Genomic DNA, 23,596 nt, shown 5'->3' with positions numbered 1-23,596 from the left:
ACAACGAGCTTTACGTTCAAGGCCAACACGTTAGTTTGGGTGCTATTCCCCCAAGTTTTACCATGAAGTCTCTGATAGACATAAAACGCCTCTTATAGCTTTGTTGGTAACATACTTCCGCCTTTTCTGTGGACTCAATTCCTGTCCCTGCCAAGGTGGGTCTAGTCAAGTGGACTTTCCTTCTTTTGGTGAATGGGACAATGGTGGTCAATTTTACACCCAAAAAAAATAAATATATTCCCGAAACAAGTGCCCAAAAGTAGTAAAACTGCGATTTTAGTTTTTCTCTCTGACGTCAATATTTTTTTTAACGACTTTGATTGATTCAAAAAAATATATTTGTTTATAAAATTCATGCGATAGGGCTGCTTCACACTGGAACAATTATTCTCACGGTTTCACACTGTATTAAAAGTAGCACAAAAAAATGTGTATACGCGTATAGGACGTTTGAATGAAAAGTATGAATGTCAAAGTCCTTGAAAAAACTAAAAACGCTGTATTACAATATTTGGTTCATACTTTGGTGAGCATACTGATTGTTTTGTGTGTTTTGAAAGTTTTTTGTTTTTGTCGTACAGTGTAATATTTCCCTTACTAACGATCGAGTAAAATAGTCTACTGTTTTAAGATCCAGGTACGAGTAGATTTGAAAACAAAGTGAAGGTCATTTTCTTTTCTAAAGAACTTCATCAGTTATCCAATAAAACTTAAGCTATGTATTTTTTTTTTTTAATTAAGCATTTATTGAATGATTGTATACTTAATTTTAGTCAGATGCAAGTATGTTTTAATAAACATATGAATATATGTTTGTATTCATGTTTGCGAGCCCACTTCATATTCTTAATATATTTTAGTTATTATTAAATTTGTATAATTGCACGATTAGTACGAATTATGTATATTACTTCCATATGTTTCCTTTTCAACTTTTCATTCAGCTTAAAGATTTCTCTTAATTTAAATATTAGTTGTGTAATTTTGAATATCTATACATATGTAGTTACGTTCGAAATTTGTTTTTTTTTTGTGTGGTAACAAAATCGAATTTAGTAATCGTTGCATTTGTAATGCAATGCATGTGTGTATGTATGTGTTCGAGGATCTTGTCGTGTGTATATCATAAAGATAAGACGGGACAGATTTGTAAAAATATATACATATTTAAAATTATTATTATTTTTTTCTATTACCATATAACTTACTTTGCTCTAGTCTAAATAGATGTGTATGTAGGTATGTATATGTGTGATATATGTGTGATGCATTTGTGTGTGCACTTCCTTGCATAGAAAGTGGTATTTATAAAGCATATTTGAATATTTATATTTTCATAATTTTCTCTCACTTATTATCACAAACGAATACCACAAAGCGAAATTGTTTAGTAAACTGTAGTAAAAATGTGCAATGGAAAAATATTGTACGCATTATCGATGATGCAATTTCCAATGAGTACCTCATTAGCTGGATTTCGATAACTTTTCTATAAGACATTTACCTGTTTCGACAGATGCAAACTCGCTTATAAAGTGGTCATACACTGTTTGCCTGAAATAGGGAGTTTTACTGTTCTATGCAAATTTTTCCACCACTAATATAGGCTTAACTTGTTCACTTTATTTTTCTTTCAAAAAATGTTGCAGTCTTACAGCAAGTAAGGCATTAAAAAAAAGCTGTTATTTGTATAAAAGAGCCATGCCATGCTTGGAATAAAATTTGCAAAGCATTTTGAATTGATTGGACAAACTTGGCAAATACGGAAATTAAATTTTTGCTCATCTTTCGTTTTTAATTTTTGGTTTTTATGTTTTAAGTTTTCAATGAAACTGATGTTTTATGTGCATAATCGTATGGTATAATAACAATTATAATAAGTAATACAATAAAGTTGTAGGTGTAAAGGGATGTTCGTATAATAAACGGTTAATAAATGTATATACAAACTACATATACTGATAAATACTAGCAAAAATAACAAAAAAAAATCGTATAAATAGTGTGAGAATATGTAAATATAAATATGTAATCACAAAATACAAATAAAAACACGAACTTCTGCGGGTTTGTGAAAAAAACCTGAGAACTTCGTGCTACAGCTTATGAAATAGTTGCAAAAAATATATAGCAATTAGCAAAAAAAAAATAATAAATTTCAGAATTGTATGTAGTACGTACATTTACATTTTTTAAAAAGAAAAAAAAATCTTCATTCGTTATTTTATTCCTGTTAGTTAAACTGCAACAATCTTCGCCGCAAAAGTTATTCTTTTACCGCTTTCTTCTTGCTACAAATACTTTACATACAAATTGCAATCAAAATTCATATTTTTTAAAAATTTTAAGAAAAAATAAATCACTATTTCATTATTTTATCTTTAAGTCATCGAATTATATCTGAGATTGCTATCGATAGTTGCATTGCCATTGGCGGCGCTTGTTGTTGTTGTAGCATTTCTTTCATTTTCTCCACTTTCTACGATAGCAGCATGCTGCTCGCTATTATCAAATGTGCCACCAATACCTCCATTGTGATCTAGTTCTGGATCCATGTCAGAGCCGAATTCGCTATAACGTCGCCGCCATGGCCACACTTCGCGTATGCTGTCGACGAGTCGTTGCTGAAACGTTTTATACTCCATATCGAGAGATTGCGTTTCTCCAAAATTGAAATCGGCTACCTCTACTGTGAAGCTGTAAGAGAAAAAAAGAAGTATGTGGTTATTTGAGGTATTGATGCAGGAAATTATTTAAAATCGACTACGTCACATGAACTCATTATCTATTGTACCGCGGATTTTTATAAAAAAAAAAATCTTCCAAAAAAATATGCAGAATATGTGTGTATATCGTCATTATAAATGCAAAAGAGATTGAGACTGCTGATGTGTTAGCCAGGGAAGGTCCTATATAGACTTCAATCGAGAAAATTCTTCTAATAAGTGGCGTATGCCACCAGCATCATCAACATGCCCTATAGCCAAACACATCTAGCTCGTAAACAACAACAAAAAAATAACAAAACACGCGACCGAAATCTAACGGAGATTATTACTGGACATTTGCCGGTTAGTACTCATACTAGGAATATGGGCATCGTCTACAATGAACTCTGTAGAAGCTGCTAGAACAAAAACAAACAACAAACATACCGATGATACCATCTTGACCCGTAGCCTTAAAGGGACCATAAGCAAAAAGTAAACTTAATTGAAATCAAAAAAATTTTTATCAGAAGTTCCCAGATGCTTGCATTGCCAAATTTAAAAAAAAAGCTAAATTACTTACCGATTTCGTGATTGTATGTAGTAAGAAACTCCGAAAACTATTAATATTACAGCGATCAAAGTGAATGACACAGGCACCACCACCACGGACAATTGTGATTGCACTTTTGCTAAATAAAATAGAAAGATGAGGTATTACATTCAATAATTACAATCAACTATCATCTTAGATTTTAAAATGTAATCGCCAAATATACATACATATCAATATATATGTACAAGTGTGCATTGGATTCATGTGATGCGTCGGCGCTTATCACGTACCTTCGTAAATGTTGATGGTGACCTGATTCAACTTCTCAGAGACTTCATTGCGTAGGAAAAATAGAACTGTTTTGCTCTCAAGGAAAAAACGTGTATAATTATATTCGCATTTATCAAGCGGGAAATAGTAGCGACAAGTCTCATTGCCGGTGGCGTTATAAGGCGCTAAGCGGGAATGAGAAGAAATCATAAGTTGGTTTTGAGAATAACAACAAGAAAGCAACATGTAATGTCACTCACCATTGAACACCTGAATACACATCTCCAGCGAAGCAGAGCCTTTACAATTTACTTGAAGGCGCAGCATATCACCACGTTGCAGCCAATTTTGACCATTAGCCTTGAAGTCGGATACGGGTGCTACAATAGAGACAGTTGTAATAAATGCTAAGTTTTATTCAAATTTTATTTATTTAGGGCCGTTCACTTACTAATTGTTTCCTCTTTTAAAGTAAATACTAACCTTTTGTGTAGACATAGTGCTTGAATAGGCCATATAGCTTTTTAGGATCTCTCTGTAAAAACTGCTCAGTGGCACAATTATAGGGCGGTTCTTCGTCCATCGACAGTGGTGACATAAGTATGGGCAATGCAATCTTTTTAGACGCTGATGTGTTATTTGTGGAAATGGTGGATCCATTCACCGGAATACTCGCATTAAGTGGTGCGGATGCAGTATGCTGCACTGCTGGATTAGCCACTAATGGTTTATTTGCAACAAGCGACGTTAATGGTATTGGCGCAGCTGCACCGCGTCGACGACGATGCGTAGACGTCGGAGTTGTTGCTGTTGAATTTGAGTTTGCCGGCGGCACTTTGGGTGTTGTTGTACTGCTGTTGGGCTTCAATGTAGTGGTGGTGCTGCTGCTAGTGGTTGTTGTAGGTGTTGTCGTTGTAGGTTTTGGTGTAGTTGTTGTGGTAGTCGTCGTAGTCGTAGTGGTTGTTGTGGTAGTTGTTGGTTCAGGCGGTTTTTCAAAAGTTGCCACGACCTAGCCAGTAAAAAGAGCAAATGCATTAGAAAATTTAAGAAAACATGTTTAATAAATACTATTAAATTAAACGCACCAATGCCTCAATTTTATAACTCTCCTCGGGTTCAGTGTACTGCGCCACATAATTCAGTCCATTAACCACGCCTATATAAGTGCAGTTTCGGAACCAATACGTCTGCACTTCATAGGCCTTATCGGCGAGAAATTTTGCATCGTTTGGCCGTAATTGCACCGTGTGGTTGACTGGCTTCGCTATGGATACAAAATTGTTTTTGCGCTTGGTAGCGTTTTGCAGTAGCCGCAGTTCGCCGCCCAGCGATTCGTCCAGTTTGAAATCCACATGATTGGTGGCTATATTTATCCAGAAAACATAGTTTTTGTCAACCTTTACGGTTGCCCGATAATCCCCGGGTTTTGTTGTGTTCATCGGATATGTTATGGACCAATTGCTGTAGGGGTTCTGGCTGTTCAGTTGCTGAAATGAAAAGTGAAGAATTTTAAATTTAATCAATTGGTTGGAAAATTCATTTAGATTATTTTTTACTAGATTTTAGATTTACTATATGTTTTCAAATTATCGAAACAAATTTTTCAACTGCACGGAAATACGATGCTTAGGTGTCAGTGTTTTTTTCCTGATATGTTCGAAATATATTTTACTCCATCATGCCTAATTTCGACATAACCTCGAAATGACCACAGAGGTCTGAAAATATATGCGCCCCGGTTTTTGCCAGCGCATTAAAAAAAAGCCCGGTATTTTTGAAGAAATTCGTTGTGGCAACAAAGTGAGTATCTCGTAATACAAGCCAGATTTGTGGTTCGTCGAATCCTTTCTATTTACCCGCCTAAGAAAATTTTTAAGCAATTTAATTAATAATCAGAGAAACACTGAAGAAACTGATTGGTTAATATATGGCTTTTCAGTAAAACAACGGCATAGACGAAGGTGTACGAAAATAATACATATACATATAATAAACAATTTTCAGAATTATTGTCTGTCTGTCTGTATGTTTGTACTCGAAAACTAATACATTGAATCGAATACAGTTTTCACCGATGTATTACATGAGGTCTAACTTAAAATATAGGAAAAAAATAATTAGAGGGTTGCTTACAGTCGCGCAAATATTTTTGTGAAAGGTTGCCATCTGTTTGGAAATTTTAGTTCGATTTAATTGATAAGATAAATTAAATATTGCAATATGGGTATCAAACTAAAAAGGTTAAGGAAAGTTTACTGGCAAAAATATTTTTGAGGAGGGTTGCCAGCTATTTGAAATTTTTTTCCATTTATTGAATTGATAAAATTAATGAAATATTACAATACGGGTATCAAACTAAAGAAGTTTAAGACAGTTTATTGACAAAAAAAAATTTTGTAGCGGGTTTCCAACTATTTGAAAAATTTTATTCAGTTAAAATGATAAGATAAGGTAAATACTGAATTAATACACCTGTGAAGAAAGTAAACGATATGTAGAATCGCGTTATAAGAGTATAAACTAAATTTCCAGGCTTCAATACCTTTGAAAATATATAAACTAACACCCTTATTCATAAAAAGTAAAATATGTTTCATACATCGAAAACTTGTTTGACAATCTCACTTTCTTAGAGCAAAACAGTTTTGGGAAGGACTAACAATACAAAAATACTTTTGAATGCGCAGTGAAGCACGCCGGGTATTTGCTACTTTCCTATAAAAAATTATTGTGAAGTAGGTTCAACAACAGCATCAGTGCTGGGTAAATAAGGTAACTTCCAGTCACTTTGAAAGGTTTAAATTAATATTTTTTCTCATTAAAATTAAACATGTGCCATTGGAACACCCAAGTTCAACGCTATTTATAGCTGACCTGCATTGTAATCAGTTAAATCTGCCTTGACATATTCCATATCAAAAGTAACGCCACGAAACAATGCATATTCTCAATGCATAAAGGAATGAAAGCGTACTAAATATACAATATGAGTAACATACTAATGTATTTTTGTATGTATGTAATGTAAGTAACTATTTTTATATTTAACTGCTTTTTTTTTTTTTGTTATTATAATTTACGTCATTTTCAATTCAGAATATGTACTTCAATATATGCACTATACATACATATACAGACATGCATACACATGCACTGTCTTTTAATCACATATGTACGTATGTATGTACATATTAATACTGTTAAATCAAAATACTATTCAGATGAAGAACTTCAAAATTTAAATACAAATTTTTTGAATTTTTCTAAGTTCTTTATAAAGTTGAAAAGTTGGACTTAAGTGGTTTTGATTAAAGCATCAACCATATTTTTATAAAAAAAAAAAATTACGAAAAACATTGCAAAGATTTAACAAAATACACCAGGCACTCACTTTTGATCGCCAGTGTAAATTAAATTACAATAAAATTACACTATTAAAATTAAACACAAAACTTTCAAAAATAAATTATAAACCAATACAAACACATTTAATTCAAAAGTTTAAATGGAAGTGAATGACAGAATGCGGTGCAAGCATGCACACATTCCAGTGTTCATAAAAAGGAGAAAAAAAAAACATTTACACCGGCAGACACGCAATTCACGACAAAGAATTAAATTTAAATATGCACGGTGCATTTTCGCTGAATTGACAGTCATTAATTAACATAAAATAGAATAAATAAGTTTGCTTATAAAAGAGTTACTGGAATTGCATACTAAAAAAAACTAATAAATAATAAAACTAATGTACGTTTCAGATGAATGGGATGACAATAGAAATACTTATTTGTTTTATTATAAACCAGTTTGTTTGCTAGCCCTAAATGTCGCACATCAAGACGCACGCCATAAATTGAAGGAGAAGCTGGGCCAAATTAAGTACACTTAACAAGGGCAAATGTACATTTTTTGAGGTGGAATTTCATAAAAGACTTCGGAGACGTTTGCGTTTATCGTTGAAAGCTACAGTGAAAGGGGGATATGGCGAATGAATCCGACAGAAAGGGAACGATGGCGTTGAAAGCGAGACAAAGGGAAAAACAAGAACAAGGCCAAAGTCACAGACAAATACTTAAGCAAAAACAAAGGCAAAAACCATGGCTAATATAGGTCTAAAGACAAAGCAAATAAATGAAAATGGAGATAAAGGCAAATGTAAAGATAAAGATGAAAATAAAAATAAATACAAAGACAAAGATACAAATAGAGATAGAGATAAAGTAAAATATATGAACAAACACAAAGCTGAAGACAAAAACAAAAACACGGACAAACACAAAGTCAGAGTCATGGTTAAAAAAATGTGAATCGACAAAAACGGGCCAATGCAGGAGAGATAAGCATATGAGCATTTCCACAGAATAGTCAACCAGGACCGAGAAGTAAAATGAGCAATCAGTTGTATAGGAGCTATAAGTTATATAAGTGGTCCGATTTTAACGGTTTCGACAAATGATTAATACATTAAAAAAGTACACGCGCTTATCAAATTTCAGTCGGATATCTCGAAAACTGATGGACTAAATTGCGCTCAAACAGACGGACAGCTGAACTTGGCAAATCGACTTAGCTCGACGTTCTGATCATTCTTGTACTTACAAACATCGGACCAAATTTATAATACCACTTCATGTTCATGAAGGTATAAAAAATGATGGAAAAATCGTACGTTCGCTTAAGCTTATAAATAAAAAACTAATAGAGATATTTCAACACACAATTAGTTAGATGGAAGTTACTTTATTTCAGGGACCGAACATAACAGTGATTGATGAAAACTGTTATGGAAAAATTCACTAAGAAGGAGATGTTCTACAACTAAGTGATACATACCAATCGATTTCTTTGTTCATCGAGACTCAAATTTCAAAATACATTTTTATTTGCAATTTTTATGCAAAATTAAAAAAATAACAATTATTTTTGATTTTTATATTATATGTCTTAGATAACAATTATCGAAGACTTTTATTTATAAAAGTCATCAATAAAATTCAGTCAGAAACTTTTACTTTTGAATGTCATCAATATAAATCAGTCACCGACTTTTAGTTTTTAAATCATTCGTATAAAAGTCATTAAAATTTTTCGCAGTTGAGAAGGTGTTGGGAAACAAAAGTTTACTACGACACAACAAATGACTTTTATAAGTACGATTTAAAAAATAAATTTCAGTGACTGATTTTTATTGCTGACTTTTATAAATAAAAGTCTTCGATAGCTGTTATCTGAGACATATAATTTAAAAATCAAAAATAACTGTTATTTGCAATTATTTAGATAAAAATCAAAAATAATTCTTATTTTGGATTTATAATGTAAAAGTCAGAAATAACGGTTATTTAAGGAGTAATTAAATAAAAGTAAAAAAAATAATTGTTAAAGAGCGATTTTTTTTTAAATAAAAGTTCTAACTGTTACGGTCCCTGCTTCATTCTACTTTAATAAAAAATTAATCGTGTTAGAATATTCTGTTCCATTTGGCAATTTCTTGCATTTTTTAATTTGCAGCCAAAAGCGACTTCCATTATTCGTACGTTCGCAACAGCATGTTTGTGGCTAACATATTGAAAAATAAAAATCGAAAGATCATTCCTTTTACACCAAAGATATATCAGCGAAATGCTATCTAAACGTTATCAAAAAATTTATAGAAATTTATGTTTGGAAATGCCTATATACATATGTAGCAAAAGCTCGGTTTCACACTACAACATTTCTGCCAGCAGAACAACTCTGTTTGTAAGCAGTAGTGGCGAGGTAAAGTTTCTCAAAAGGTTGTCCCGTATTAACGTGGCAGTTCTGCGCTGCAGCACACTAATACATGCGCAACTTCGAAAATGACCTGCAGGAAACAGGGCTAGTTAATAGCTAACTTTTAATTACCCAGCAGTCTACTAGTTGTAGTTACTTCCTTCAGCCGTAACTAACTACTTTTGAAGGGCGATTGCGGGAAAAAGGGAGAACATAAGTTGGACATAAAATATAAACAAAACAAAATTTGTTACATTTTTATTAATTTACTTTATTTAAGATTATATATTTGCTTATTTGTTTCGAGAAAGCATCTGTGAACTGCAGCAAAAAAAAAATGTATTCAAAGTAATTATTGTACGAGGACATTTAAATAAAAACTTATTTAAAGAAAACAAACTCCCGATAACGTCTGCATGACTCCTGCACTACTTTTCAACTAGTTTCAAGTTAGTTTTATCATTAGCTAATTAAAGGTGAGGTATTTGTCGAAATCACGCAAAAAAGCTAACAATAACTTGGCTATTTTTTATCAGTTTATATTTTTTCTGCAGGGTGCCGCTATGAAATTTTAAAGCGCAAAAGTAACAAATACACTCAAATATCCTTCAAACAATTTTATGAGTGCTCATTATTTACGAGTCTAACCGCCAGTCAGATTTTATATATGAATATTTTTTTTTAAATATATAAACCAAAATGCACCCGTGTGTCCCGCTACGCTCTTAAAATTTTTTAAACAACTACTAAAGTCATTTGACAGTTGAGCGAATGTATCAGTGTTGCCACAAAAAAAATTACAAAATTCCTCAAAAACAAATGAAAAATCCTCAAAACCCGAACAAATTACTCAAAATTTTCTTATTACAGATATGAGTATTGTGTACTGCATACTATTCACAGGTACTTCGTATAAAAATTAATTACATTCTCTAATTCAATTGGTATATTTGTTTTTGCGGAAAAAATTATCGATAACATTTTTAATATTTAGTAGCACACCACACAAACGGCTTGACAAACCAAGCGAAATATCCCTTTGCTTAAAGCTATTTATGTTGCGTATCGAGGGGTTTGAAGGTTTGACAAGCCCTTTGAGGGAAATGTGAACAAAAATCTAAATTTTTTTATTTTATGGCCGCCATGTTGACTTTTGATCAAACCGCTTACGTTGCGTATGATAAAATCGCCTCATTCGAAACCGAATTTTTACCGAATGAGGACTCAAGAGAGAAAAATCGAAGAAAACCAATCCCTTTTCCGGAAGAAAACTAAAATTCTTTGCTTGAACGAGTCATGTTTGCATGGTGTATGGCGAAATGGGAAAAGTAGGTTTCAAGAATGTTTGACAAGCCGCTTGTGTAGTGTATTTCGCTCTTTATAAAACTTCGGAAAGCGTTTTATTCAAAAATTTGCGGTGCGATTCAACAACTCTGCTGTGTAAAACATGGTTGCATTTGTTATCTGCAAATATATCGAGAGAAAATTCCTCAAAATAAAACTCCTCAAAAAATACTCAAACGCACCCGAAATTCCTCACGTTTTGAGGAATTACTCACAAAGTGGCAACACTGGAATGTAGTGAGTGTCGTATATGCAACCTGCGTAAAATTTAGAGACAGTCTGACAAACTACATATATCAGAACTATCTCTGAACTAGTGCAAAACGGATGCAGAGCGGGACAGTTGACACTTAAATGTGCAAATGCTCACTACTCGTACTCGAGAAGACCTCCGACTCATCGTTGGTCGCGAGTTCTAATCGCGGTGGAGGGAGTTGTGAGTTTCCAAATTGAATTTTGAAAATGGAATCTGTAACGGAAAAGAAAAAATCTAAAAAAATATACAAAAACGAATCTTCAAACCGTTTTCTTATACCAAAAAAACTGTCCAACTGCACTGGGCGACAATTGCCACCGCCAATGACATCGCCGTGTAAAACTCGACAGTTGAAAGCATTGCTTGGGTATTGATCTAGAACTAGTACTTTCGGCAAAAGCTCTACTTCTACGCTAGTCCTGAGCTAGTCAGATTTTCGGCAGGGCATTCACAGATACCAATACATTCAAAACATGCGCATACGCAGAACATACATTCCCAACGGAATTGAAAGTGAGCAGCTCCCCTAAGGAGCAAGTAGGAAGCAGTACAAATGCGAAGTAAAAAATAAATGTTTAAATTTCTTACAATGCTCAGAAAAGAATACCATTTTCGCTAGTTACATAAAATATTTTCGGTTGAGTAAAAAAAAAGTAAGTAAAAAGTACAAAATTAGATCGACAATTCGGTTTGTCGAAACGCCAAATGAAGCGCCTTATTGCCAAGCAACTGAAGAACGATAACGATACAAGACGGGAAAATGGTAATAGTAGCCGCGGGTACTTGAGGGGGAGGGGGGAATTTTACTTGCAGTGAGTATTGTACATCTACCGAATCTTTTAATAGTTTGTTTAAATTAAATATGTAAGTGTGATAGGAAAATCGTTGCAGTACCTTCGAGTAAATATCTGCACTACGGTGTGCACAAAGATTTGGAAAGATGAAGAAATTATAAGTGGTTTAGAAAATAACTACGCAATTATAGCCAGTAATGGGGTGCATTTCTCATCAAAAGCATCAAAAGAAAAGCAATTTTAGATTGGGGCTTATATGACACAGCCGCACGACGTAAATTTCCATTTGGCAGCATTAGTGAGTGATGTTAAACATTTGTTTCTGTTCGTGCATTTGTGACAGGAACCATGTGTTACACCAGTAGTAGAGGGTGTTTCAAATGCACCCAAACAGCACGAATAGGTGTAGTATTTGTATGACTTTGGGTTGTATGACAAAAGGACAGAAAAACGATAACAAAAGGCGTTGAGGTCTATGTATATTCTCGCCTGAAATGTAAAAAGACGTAACAACATCGTCAGTGAAATGGAAAAAGTCGTGACTAATATTTTTTTTTTTCATAAAACGATGTAAGGAGTTGTAATTCGATGGAATCCATCATATCAATCAAAAAGTGAGTTTTGTATTTTTTATAAGTTATGACTTTTTGCATTTCAGTGACGATGTTTGTTACGTCTTTTTGCATTTCAGGTGACGATATGTAGTATGTATGTAAGTAATTAATCACCCTCTCACTTTCCTTTTTATTTATAAGGCCTTAGAAGACTATGTAATACAAATTATATTTATATACTATTATATAGGTGTTCTAAAATGTTCCCTCCTAATGTAAAATTCGATCCAGAAGGCAATGATGCAATAACCATCTTAAACGCTAAACTGAAAAAAATAGGTATATACTACGACGCTTAACACTCCTTACTATTCAACTTTTAATAACAATTTCTCAATCCAGAAGAGCAAAACAACTATTTGCAAAAAGAACTGAAAAACGTATCGTCTATGCTTGCCAAGCATATGGTCTATTTGGAAAGACTTTCCAATCATGTTTTCCCGAAGACTTTAAATTTCAACTTTTTTCCATTTAAATCAAAAGAAGAAATGGACGATGTGGAGAAAAATGTTAAATCTATGCCAACAAATGAAGTTGTATGTTTTTCAGTATACATATTATTGACGTATTTTTTCTTATACATACATATATGTATGTAGTTGCTTACAATTTTTGGGAAATGTTTAGTACCACTCACACCGTTTTTTGGGTGGGGAGCGAAGCGGGAGGGGGCGGGGCCCCCAAAACACCCCCCAATAGAAAGGAGACAGTCGCCGCTTTCTAAAAAGGGGAACCCCTCCCTTGGACTCCTCCCACAGGCACCTAGGGAACCGTTTGAAAAAGGGGGAAAAACGGATTTTTCTTAGGCAAACTGAGCAGTTTGAAGTGGAATATGACCCAACTAACAGAAACCGTGGGATTTTTTAATAAAAGAAATTATGCCAAATTAGATATGGGGGGATTTTGAATAAAGAATAAAAAGTTAATTAAAAATAGAAAAAAAAAGTTTTTATAAAAAAAAATGTTCTTTTTAACAAATGTATTTTTGCGTAGAATTCCTTTCTACGTAAGCGGCCTTCGGCCGCACTTAGGGATTATAACCCTCAGGCAGTAGAATTCTCCTTTCTGTGTTGCCAAAGAAGGGGGCCTGAACACCTTTTGCAGAGAACACCTTTCTGCGTAGGCGGCCTTCGGCCGCACTTAGGGATTATAACCCTCAGGCAGTAGAATTCTCCTTTCTGTTTTGCGAAGAAAAGGAGCTGAACACCTTTTGCAGAGAACACCTTTGTATATTTTTAATGCTTACTGGGTTATGTCCTATCTTCTTTTGTCTCATTCTTTTGCATATTTTGGAGTTTGACAGCTGAACTCCGCCATTTAATTTGCATATGCAACCAAAGTCAGACGCGTGATTTTGAAGGTGTTTTTATTTAATGAATTGTGATGAATTGGTTAATATTAAAGTCGTAAAGCAAGTTATAGCAAATCAAGTAAAGTGTAAAGTGAAGGGGAATACAAAAATATATTGGTAAAGTGGCTAATTTAAGCAGAATAGGAGTGATAAATGTACGCTAATTTCCGAATTTTACAAAAAAGGGCATATTTCAAACCCAATTTGTAAATAAATTAGTAACCAAAATTTACAAAAGTGAGTGTTAAAATATTGCGTGGACCCTTGGCTACAAGTGTGTGAAATTTTTTTTTGGATCGGGCCACCCATTTGGACGGAATAGCCCGAAATAGTTGTGAGCGGTACTAAACCCCACCCCAATTTTTACAAATTATTTGTCTTTCACAGATGGAATATATAAGAGAAACCATCGGGCCCAATGATATTTCGAAGTCGCTTAATAAATTGTTTACGGAAGAATTTTTGTTATCCTTAAACTGGGATGGCAACCAGAAAAAGTTAGCATTGCGAAAATATAAAATCTTTTCAAAATATGCTTTTGGTAAGTTAACCTTCATTAGTAAGTCATAACGTGTTTATTTATTTATTTTTATCACTCATACGCCATGTCCCGTTTATGTTTATCGCACACCGTCTTCAAAAGAGGCACAACTCAAAATTTGGTATTTTTTAAATTACGCGCTAAAAATGTACACAGAGCTTTTATTTACATTTCAGCAAAAGCTAGTGCAAATTTTTGTTATAATTTAAAGATTAAAAAAAAAAACCTAAGGTAAAGTCTCCCTTGCCCATATGATTATCATGTGCTAAGAAATTGTTTTTTGCAATTTCTGAGGAACGCGTAATTTTGATTTGTGCCCCTTTTGAAGACGGTGAGCGATATGTAGTTTTTTGATTTTGCATCACTCATATGCCATGTGTTTTATACACATACATTTGAATTGCGTCTCACAATTTGGTATGTGCTTATATTTTTTATATAGATGCGGTGAAACGAGAAGATTACGATTATTCGGATTACGAAGCATCAATGCGGAAAGGTTTCCGAAAGATGAAGAATAGGGTGTATAGGAGACGCTACAATAATAAGCTGACCAGTGAAGCAGCATCCACGCTAGACAAAAATTAATATTTAAAAATTATTTGAATTAAATCTTAAGTATGTTCATTGCAATTAAGTACCTTTAGATGTTAACAATCTTGTATTAACATGAAACTACATACATACATATGTACATATATTTTAATTTGAGCTAATGCATTGTAAACACTTTCAAAATTAATTTCATGTTGAGTTAATATGTAATTTATAATATACAATTACGGTGACCATCCGTCCTGTATTATAGGGGACAGTCCTTTTTTTTCGTCAATTGTCCTGGTAATTTATTTATTTCATACGGGACGCCAAAAGTTCTGTATTTCTTTTAATGTCTCGTATTTGTGTCGTATTCGGTATTTTGGCGCCCTAGCAGCTCATAAAAATGACATGCCTATGAACTAGTAGTTTCGAATCGAGGAGCACATATATATGTAGTTGGTTTCTGAAGTTATAAGTCTGCGTATTTGTGAGTAGATATGAATCGAAATTAGTCGTTAATGATTATTGTTCAAGTTTCTAAAAGAAATTACCCTAGTATTAGCTTTTAAAAGGGTTTTTTCAACTCATTTTACGTTTGATATACTTAATGGGGCAAAGCATATTGAATAGGTAGTAGAAGTAGAGCAGCTGATCTTGCTTTTGTTGAATATCTCGTCTTTAAATTGCCATTTTTCTGCAGTTTTTTGCCCCGGGCGGCAAAATCCTCATGGTGCGAACACTCTAGGGTTAAATTACAAAATGCCAGGTAAGTTCAAGTTAATTTTTTACCATCTTATTATCAATTTAAACTTAACACCGTCTCTGGCAGACGCTTCAGAAGTATAGGCTCAATGTGTGTATGAGCACATACAATCCTTACCACCAAAACCTCTACTGAACTTTCTGAAGGAGCTAGGTTTAGAAGAATGGTTGTGACGAACATAGAGTACAATAGACCTATATGTATGCCCGAGTCCATACCTCAAGTTATATATTCTACATACGTATGTGCATATGTATAGTATATATACATACATAGAGTACATTAAATTTGCAATATTTATCTTTGTATTCTTATATTTGCTTTAAGCCGTATACACTTTGGCGGGCCGCTGAACTTTGTAATGCAATAAAAGACAAAATATCAAAAGTTTATCTTTGGCTTCCCAGCTGAATCAACATTGAAATTTAATAAGAATTTCACATAAAATGCGCAATAATAAAACCCATTAAAATTTAATAAATTGTTTTATTTAACTAGAAATTTTTGATTTTCTTTTTGTTGCAAATTGTATTCTTATTTGCAGCAAATGGGAATTATTTAGGTAAATGTCTCGAATTAATTCTTATTTTAAATAAATTGATATTTATAAAGTCAAACCTTTTCTAAAGTAAATTGCGCGCACCTACATACATATGTACAGTATGTTGTTGTTGTTGTTGTAGCGGCTACAACAACCCCGCCCAGGACGGTTGGTATCTCAGTCGTTGTCGTCAAGTTCCACTAACGGCAACCCTAGGAAGCGTGCAGCTTCTGTGGGGTTTGTCCACAGGGACAAGGCCGTTAGGGTTGTCGGGTATGTACTTATCGTTGGTGAAATGTAGAAAGCCTCAACTGACCTTTAATTTTTTTACAGGAGAAGCAATAAGACGAACCTCCTACACCGAAAACTCTGTGCGTAGGGCCATACAATCATCGAGCTTTGAGTTGCGACTATAAAATTTATTTTAGTATAATTTTTAGTATAAGCTACTTAAAAATGCAAAAAACCGCATTTTGAAAAAAAAAAACTGTAAGTTAGGGTTTCATCAATGATAGGCATGTAGAATCTACAAGTGCAGGTACACACAAACATAGGTACTTACAATACATATGAATTCTTCAGGAATTCCTCTAAATTCTCTATTTTTCATTCAAAGCACGACTATAACTAGTTTTTTCTACGGGTCTTGAATGTGATATACATACCTATTAATGCATTACGGTAACACTTATTTTCTCCGACTTAATTTTTTTCTGTGCTGCTTCTCAGCTTGTACAAATTAGAAGGCACAAAATTTTTACTCGATTAGAAAAGAAAAAGGATACCCCGAGATCTTTACTATTTGAAAAAATTTCTATAAAACCACGAAACAAATATTTAATATTTTTGTATTATGTACAGAACTATAAAGATTAGTTCTTTTTATTATTAAACGTGAATAAGAAGTGTGTACGAGGTGAAAGAAAAATGTATAGCAGATTTAAAAGTGATTTGTATATGAAATTTTTCCTTTTTAACCGACTTCACAGAAAGGAGAAAGGTTATAAATTCGTTGGAATATTTTTTTCTTTATGTATGGACCTCGATAATCGATTTCTTTAATTGTTTTTTTAAAGGAAATGTGTTACCTCACAGGTGGTCCCAGTCGGTTTTGTTGTTTGCTTAAAGTTTACATGTCAGAGTATAAAAGTGTTCTTTGAAATTAGTATATTTTAATATAATTGTAGATTCTCAAGGTACTTGTGGATAAGCAGTCCCCAACATATATTTTTAACTTTGTTTGGAATGAATTCAATAAAAATGTGCATGCACAGATTATGAGACTTTGCTTTTTTATTCAAAAAAGCAGTTGGCAAGCAAATTTGGACTTTGAAAGTCTATTCAAATTTCTCACAGCTCATTTTTGCACGGATTGAAACCAAGTTTAAGAATAGTGCATTCAAAAGTGCTGCAATTACAAGAGCCGCCCTATTGAACTTTATTTGATAGGTTATAAGATAGGCCTTCAATTGAGCTTTAGATTCACATTTTTTAATGTTTCCAGATTCTACATCCGAGTCTTCGCTTGCTTTAAGCACTTTGAGCGACCTCTAAATATTTTTTGATTTCCAAATAAAAAAAATATGGGTATATTTTTTTGGTATCTACAGAACTTTCGTCGGTGAAAGCATATTCCGACTTTTATCTACTTTTTCACATAAATTTTTGGACCGCCCTATGTAATACATATGTATGTATGTATGCACATACGTCACATTTCTATGAAGTTATATGCATTCATTCAAAACTATTTATTCTGCGATATTCGCAAGAGTCTAAAAGTGATAAAAATATCAACCAAGCAAATAAAGTTCGTTATTAGTCATGCCAAAGAAATAATCAAAGTAGATACATACATACATATGTATGTACATAAGCTAATTACGCCAAGGATTTATAATCTCAGTGTTATTCTTCTGTAGCTAAGACTTTCGCTGGCAAATTTCGGAGCGTTGATCTCAATCTAATAAGTCGGGGGAATGATTGCATAATGATCGTTTCTACACAATTCCTATAAGATGGGTCTGGATATCTGTATTCCTAAATCCGTTGCATAAACCAATATGCTTTCTTTACTTACCACAAGATTTGCGGCAGGTGTATTATCTTCCCAATTAAACTGGTAATCCCCTTTGCTCGCCACTTGCCCATCTTCGTATAACACAGCACTGAAATTCACCGTGCCACCAATGACGGATGAACCGGTGCTCTTAACTTCGACATAATAAGCTGCCACTGCAATCGGGAAAGTGAATAGTGATTAGTAAAAATTACATTATATGCATAAACTTACAATACCTAAGTATATCTATGTACATATGTACATACATTTATTAAAGGAATGAAACAATTAGTGGGCGGATATCGATTTACAGGCCATTAACAATGGCTGAATACGAAAAACTCATTAGCTTTCTATAGCATATTTATGAATGAATGCGTAGATGCTAACGAGGTGAGGCGAATGGCCAGCAGGATGCTGAGGAATCAATGCACGCATGCAAATATTACCTGTGGTCAATGTTCCCAGTAGAAGTGAAATCAGCAATCCCATGTAACCACATTGTCTTCGGTTCGGCATGTCCGCTTACAAACTTGCTTAGCTTACTATGGAATAACTTATTCTGTTGCACTGGCGAAACTTTTGTTTTATTATTTATTTCCACGTTTGTTTTGCATTTGTCCGTAGTCGCTAACGCCAACGCTAGTGACAATCACTTTATGAAAAATGCGATTTTTTTCTCTGCACAACGCTGTCGGCCCCTTTGCACAATCCCACCCACTTTCCAGCTGAGCTCTTGCTACTGGTTCAACTTTCCCACTAATTGTTTCTTAATTTTTCGTTTTGCAAATTACAATTAATAATTATTTCAATGCATTACATTTAATTTTCACAAAAAAGGTGTTCACCCCAACTGCGTATCACTTTTTTACGAACTTTTGCTTCTGATCAGACAAGGAAAATAGAATTTGTAAAATAATCGCTGGTGATACCAGACGTCCGATTTGCACTAATGCTGCCACTATCATGCGAGGAAATACCACACAAGCTGACAGCACTACAATTGTTTGATTGATGCTACTGGCCGTCTTCACATGCTTGAAAATCTCGCTTGCGTTTGCTTCTTTCTCTCGCAAGCGGATAGAGTTTTGTTGACTGGGCATTTGACAGCATCATTTTTCATTTCGTCGCCTGGGTAAAAGATTGTCGTATGTTACGCACGTATGTTTGACGTTTACGACAATCTTTTACCCAGGCGACGATTTGTAAAATGTTGCCAAAAAAGAAGGTATAGATTTCGGTTCTTTGGCATCAGCTTTAATCAAACAGTCACATTTACAGGTGGAAATACATATCGTGTAAGAACACTTTTAGTTATTTATTATGTATTTCTTCTTTTTATATAAAATATCCCTTAATCAATCACGCCCATTTGGTTCTTTTTAAATTTCATTATTTTTTGCACATTAGTGCCCCTGTGATGTCACTTGTTGTCAAATTTCCAATTTGCTGAGGTGTCAAATAATTGTCAATTTCGGATTAGACAAATTTTTTGCACTCGTGTTGATTTCGTTTTTCGTCTGAATCTGAATGCCACAAAAATAAAAGAAAAATCGTGGAAAATTAGTGAAAATGTCCAAGGATCCGAACCAAAAGGAAGCTATCATAAAGGCTGCATATGCGGATGTAAATAAATTTGGTCAAAATGGCGAATACGAAAAGGCAGTCAAGGCGGTGAATAGAGGTATGTAGTAGTTGTTGTGTTTGGTCCTCCCCCGGGAACGCCTAGTAGATCGGTAGTTCAGTCTGCTGGATACCATTAATTTTTTTTTACTTTATCCATAGTTTTGGGCGTTGCGCCGGATGATCAGACAGCTTTGCATTGCAAAGTTGTTTGCCTGATACAACTTTCAAAGTTCGAGGAGGCATACAAATTCATAGAAAAGAATAAACTTGCCGCCACTCTAGTGCTGGAAAAGGCCTACTGCGAGTATCGCTTGAACAAGCCCGAACAAGCATTGAAAACTATTGATAATGCTGATATTAATCCATTGCCGGTGAGCTTGAAAGAGTTGCGCACACAAGTGCTATATCGGCTGGAAAGGTATGAGGAGTGCTTTGATGCTTACAGGGAAATAATCAAAAATACCAATGATGATTATGAAAATGAAAGGCGCACAAATTTGAGTGCTGTTGCCGCTAACTTGGCAGTAGATAAGGTATAGAAAACGGTTCGAACGAATTTTTCCTTGTCCACTGAAATGTAAAGTATTTTTGTTATTTCTAGAATAAGGAAATACCTGAGCTGCCGGAAGAAACATATGAGCAGTACTATAACGCCGCTTGCATAGCTTCGAATCGCCAGCGATATGCCGAGGCTGAGAAAAAATTGCGTGCCAGCGAAAAACTTTGTCGTGAAACTTTGGAAGAGGATGGCGTGACTGAGGAGGAAATGCGCGAAGAATTAGAACCGATACGTGTGCAGTTGGGTTATTGCTTGCAAATGCAGGGGAAATTAAAGGAAGCAGCAGCCATATATGCGGAATGTTTGCGCTTTAAGCCCAAAGATCCAGTTTTAGTTGCTGTGGCCAGCAATAATTCGGTGGTCATCAATAAGGATCAGAACGTGTTTGACTCTAAAAAGAAAATACGCTCGGCTATGTCTGACGCATGCGAATCGAAGTTGACTAGTCGTCAGAAGAAAGCAATTGCATTGAACAATTGTTTGCTTGCATTTTTTACAAACTCCAGTGACCAAGTACAGCAATTATGCCAGAAGTTAGTGGAAACTTATCCTGATTTGGAATTCCAAACTCTACTTATACGTTGCTCTCAACTCACCAAGGATAAGCGACAGAAAGAAGCAGTGGATTTGTTGAATAAGTACGCGGCTGCACATAAAGAAAATGCCTTTGCATCAAAATTTGCCATTGTGCAACTTTTGCTGTCTCAAGGCAGCCGCAAAGAGGCGATTGATATTCTGCTTTCACTTGGCGAGCAAATGTACAAACCCGGTATTATATCTGCGTTAGTAACACTCTACTTGGGCACAGATAATAAACGCGCCGCATCTGAGCTGCTAAAGTCGGCTGTCGAATGGTATAAAATGAACAATGTAAGCACCACCTTAAAATTTCCTACAATTTTATTTATAATCGTTTGTTTGCAATTACATACAGGTAAGCAGTGGCGATTTGAGCGATATGTGGCGCCAAGCTGCAGAATTCCACTTACGTGGCGGTGCATCTGAAACAGCAGCCAGTTCACTTGAAGAGCTACTCAAGTTAAATGCCAATGATATGAAAGTATTGGCACAGTTGGTTATTGCATATGCACAATTCAATCCAAAACGTGCCTTGGAATTGAGTAAACGTCTACCGAAACTTGAAACACTTACTACTGCCTCCGAAATCGATGCGTTAGAGGCGGCCAATTGGGTGATGTCTACAAAAGCAGCAAAGAAGACAGCGAATGCTAAAATCGACCAATCCCCTGGCACGCCAGTTGTCGAGAAAAAGAAGAGCCGCAACCGGAAACGCAAAGGCAAACTGCCCAAAAACTACAACGCCGAGGTGCCACCAGATCCAGAGCGCTGGTTGCCCAAATATGAACGTACTGGTTTCCGTAAGAAGCGTGATCGTCGTGCAAAGGATATTATTAAGGGTTCACAGGGTATGGCTAGTGGCGCTGCTGATCAATAGTAAGTTGGCTTAATGCTTTTTTGATTTTTCGTGAATGCATAAGGTTATTTATTTTTCAGTGATATGTCGAATCGTGCCAATCTTAGCAAAAATTCTCCCGCCACCCCTGTCTACCAAGAACCGACACCAGGACCACGTCAGCAGCATCGCAAGGGTGGTCATAAAAAGAAGAAGGGTGGACGTTTCTAAACCCTATGCCACGCTAGCATAGTTTAAGCTATTCGGGGAAATTTTTAAAGCATGCTTCTAATATTTTCTAAGTTATTGTGCTTGAATATTACAACAGTAGAGGATATATAAAGCAAAATGCATTTGCATCGAGAATAAGCTGGAAATAAATTATATAAAAGCTCTTCAAATTTGTGGTATTTATTCAATGCCAACACTTTCCATACTTACTATTCTATTTTTTAGTACCAAATACATATGTATTTAGCGGAAATTTTAGTTTTCTGAGAAATTGTAATTATTATTCATCGTCATCGTCGTTTTGCTTTTTCCCACTATCATCGTTGTTTGTGGTATCATCACGTCGCGCATCGTACGAATGCAGCGGTAATGTCTCTAACCATTCCAACATTGACCGCTCCTTATATTCTGTCTCGTATATATTTGCGTTAATATAACGTTCTATAAATTCTTTAATTTCATCCTCTTGTTTAGTCCAAGTCAGTGGTTCATGAATGCCATCGCCGCCATAACGATCATTATAGCGTTCATAGTGCACTGTGTCTAAAACAAGGCCCAAACCTGGTGCCATCGGCAAATCTAACCGTTCTTCAGTTAGCGCGCGATCCAATGTAGCTGTCGTGGTATTACCACGTGCAATTGCTATCGCCAAACCAACCATTTTCCGAATTTGATGAAGCATGAAACTTTGTCCCTTAACTTTGAGCGTTAGAAATTCAATGCCTTGTGGCGTTAGAAATGGTTCGGAGCAACTAAATGACATAATGAAGCGTTTGGCAGAAGGATCCAAAAAGTTTCTGAAAATAAAATAAATAAGCATGTATCAACGTTTAAAGCAGCAATTGCCAAAATCACTTACTTCCGGCTTGTGAAATTGTGAAAATTTTTGGTGCCTTCGTACAGCTTCAGCAGCTCTCCTATCTTTAGATGCTGAGCAGGCTCAATACGGTATGACTCAAAATCATGTTTTTGCCCACAATCAGCAAACGCAACGGATGGCAGTGTGTATGTGTAGGTACGTGCGTTGCACTGGTCTTTCGCATTGAAGCCTTTAGTAACGCGCTCTACTGCAAACAAACGTATTTGCTCCGGCAAATCTTTATTTAAAGCTTTGATGTCCAACGTATCGGCTAAAAGGTGAAATGTGCATGTACATACATATAAGCAAGTGCAAATCGATATTCAAATGTTCTCAAACCTTCCAAACTTACGCAATTTTATCGAGCACACTTGTCTCGCCGCAGACACCCCTTTATCGGTGCGTGCGGCACGCTGAAAGCATGCCGCTTGTGCTGCCTCAAAACTTTCCTCTGTAATCCACTTATGTTTTAACATAGCTTTGAACAACTCCTCCTCAATGGTTTGCATGCCCGGATTGCGCTGCATGCCAAAGTAATTGGCACCACAGTAGCTTAACAATATTGCGCATTTTTTTTCGCTTCACACGATCTGCTGGATCAAATGCTGGGCGCTTTGTATCACCCGCCTGTTCATCTTGTGTCTTCCAGTCGACCCACTTTCTCCGCTTCAGTTCTCGTTTTTGACGTTTAGTGTCTTTCAATTGTTCAGCCACTGCCGCACGTTCAACCTTCTTCTCCGCCTCCTGCTGCTCCAGTTTGTCAAGCGCTTCAGACATGGCGGCAGCAAATCCTCTGGGTTGTTGTATTTG

The 23,596-nt window shown here is 35.1% G+C and overlaps 4 protein-coding genes across 7 annotated transcripts; 2 read left to right on the top strand and 2 right to left on the bottom strand.

The window, feature by feature from the left end:
• Positions 1-1,033: 1,033 nt before the first annotated feature.
• LOC118751322 lies at positions 1,034-19,011 on the bottom strand. 2 transcript variants are annotated; one of them, XM_036486102.1, is made up of 8 exons: positions 18,918-19,011; positions 18,116-18,270; positions 4,620-5,021; positions 4,018-4,543; positions 3,795-3,914; positions 3,555-3,719; positions 3,292-3,400; positions 1,034-2,697 (listed from the first exon to the last, which is right to left on the bottom strand). In XM_036486102.1, exons 3-8 carry the CDS (start codon positions 4,971-4,973, stop codon positions 2,382-2,384), a joined length of 1,590 nt encoding a protein of 529 aa, XP_036341995.1. In that variant the 5' UTR covers positions 4,974-5,021; positions 18,116-18,270; positions 18,918-19,011; the 3' UTR covers positions 1,034-2,381. The 2 variants fall into 2 exon arrangements, with proteins under 2 accessions (XP_036341995.1, XP_036341994.1); XM_036486101.1 differs by having other exon boundaries at positions 18,547-19,010.
• Positions 11,242-15,951, top strand: LOC118751324. 3 transcript variants are annotated; one of them, XM_036486105.1, is made up of 5 exons: positions 11,242-11,544; positions 12,490-12,578; positions 12,642-12,835; positions 14,038-14,191; positions 14,634-15,951. In XM_036486105.1, exons 2-5 carry the CDS (start codon positions 12,500-12,502, stop codon positions 14,777-14,779), a joined length of 573 nt encoding a protein of 190 aa, XP_036341998.1. In that variant the 5' UTR covers positions 11,242-11,544; positions 12,490-12,499; the 3' UTR covers positions 14,780-15,951. The 3 variants fall into 3 exon arrangements, with proteins under 3 accessions (XP_036341998.1, XP_036341997.1, XP_036341996.1); XM_036486104.1 differs by having other exon boundaries at positions 11,242-11,703; positions 12,645-12,835; XM_036486103.1 differs by having other exon boundaries at positions 11,242-11,703.
• Positions 19,012-19,545: 534 nt separating the features above from the next.
• LOC118751320 (signal recognition particle subunit SRP72-like) lies at positions 19,546-22,097 on the top strand. Its single transcript, XM_036486099.1, has 5 exons — positions 19,546-19,781; positions 19,883-20,256; positions 20,325-21,152; positions 21,217-21,737; positions 21,798-22,097. The coding sequence occupies exons 1-5, from the start codon at positions 19,670-19,672 to the stop codon at positions 21,925-21,927; spliced, it is 1,965 nt and encodes a 654-aa protein (XP_036341992.1). The 5' UTR covers positions 19,546-19,669; the 3' UTR covers positions 21,928-22,097.
• LOC118751321 (tRNA pseudouridine synthase A-like) lies at positions 22,092-23,590 on the bottom strand. Its single transcript, XM_036486100.1, is given in 4 exon segments — positions 22,092-22,724; positions 22,787-23,057; positions 23,139-23,361; positions 23,363-23,590. Coding segments are annotated over 4 exon segments (1,212 nt in total). The 5' UTR covers positions 23,564-23,590; the 3' UTR covers positions 22,092-22,207.
• Between the last annotated feature and the right edge of the window lie 6 nt (positions 23,591-23,596).

The sequence above is a fragment of the Rhagoletis pomonella genome, unplaced genomic scaffold (genome assembly GCF_013731165.1).
Source record: "Rhagoletis pomonella isolate Grant_MI unplaced genomic scaffold, Rhpom_1.0 Rhpom_scaffold_00652, whole genome shotgun sequence".
Classification (NCBI taxonomy): Eukaryota; Metazoa; Arthropoda; class Insecta; order Diptera; family Tephritidae; genus Rhagoletis; species Rhagoletis pomonella.
This window is presented reverse-complemented; position numbering and strand designations above follow the sequence as displayed.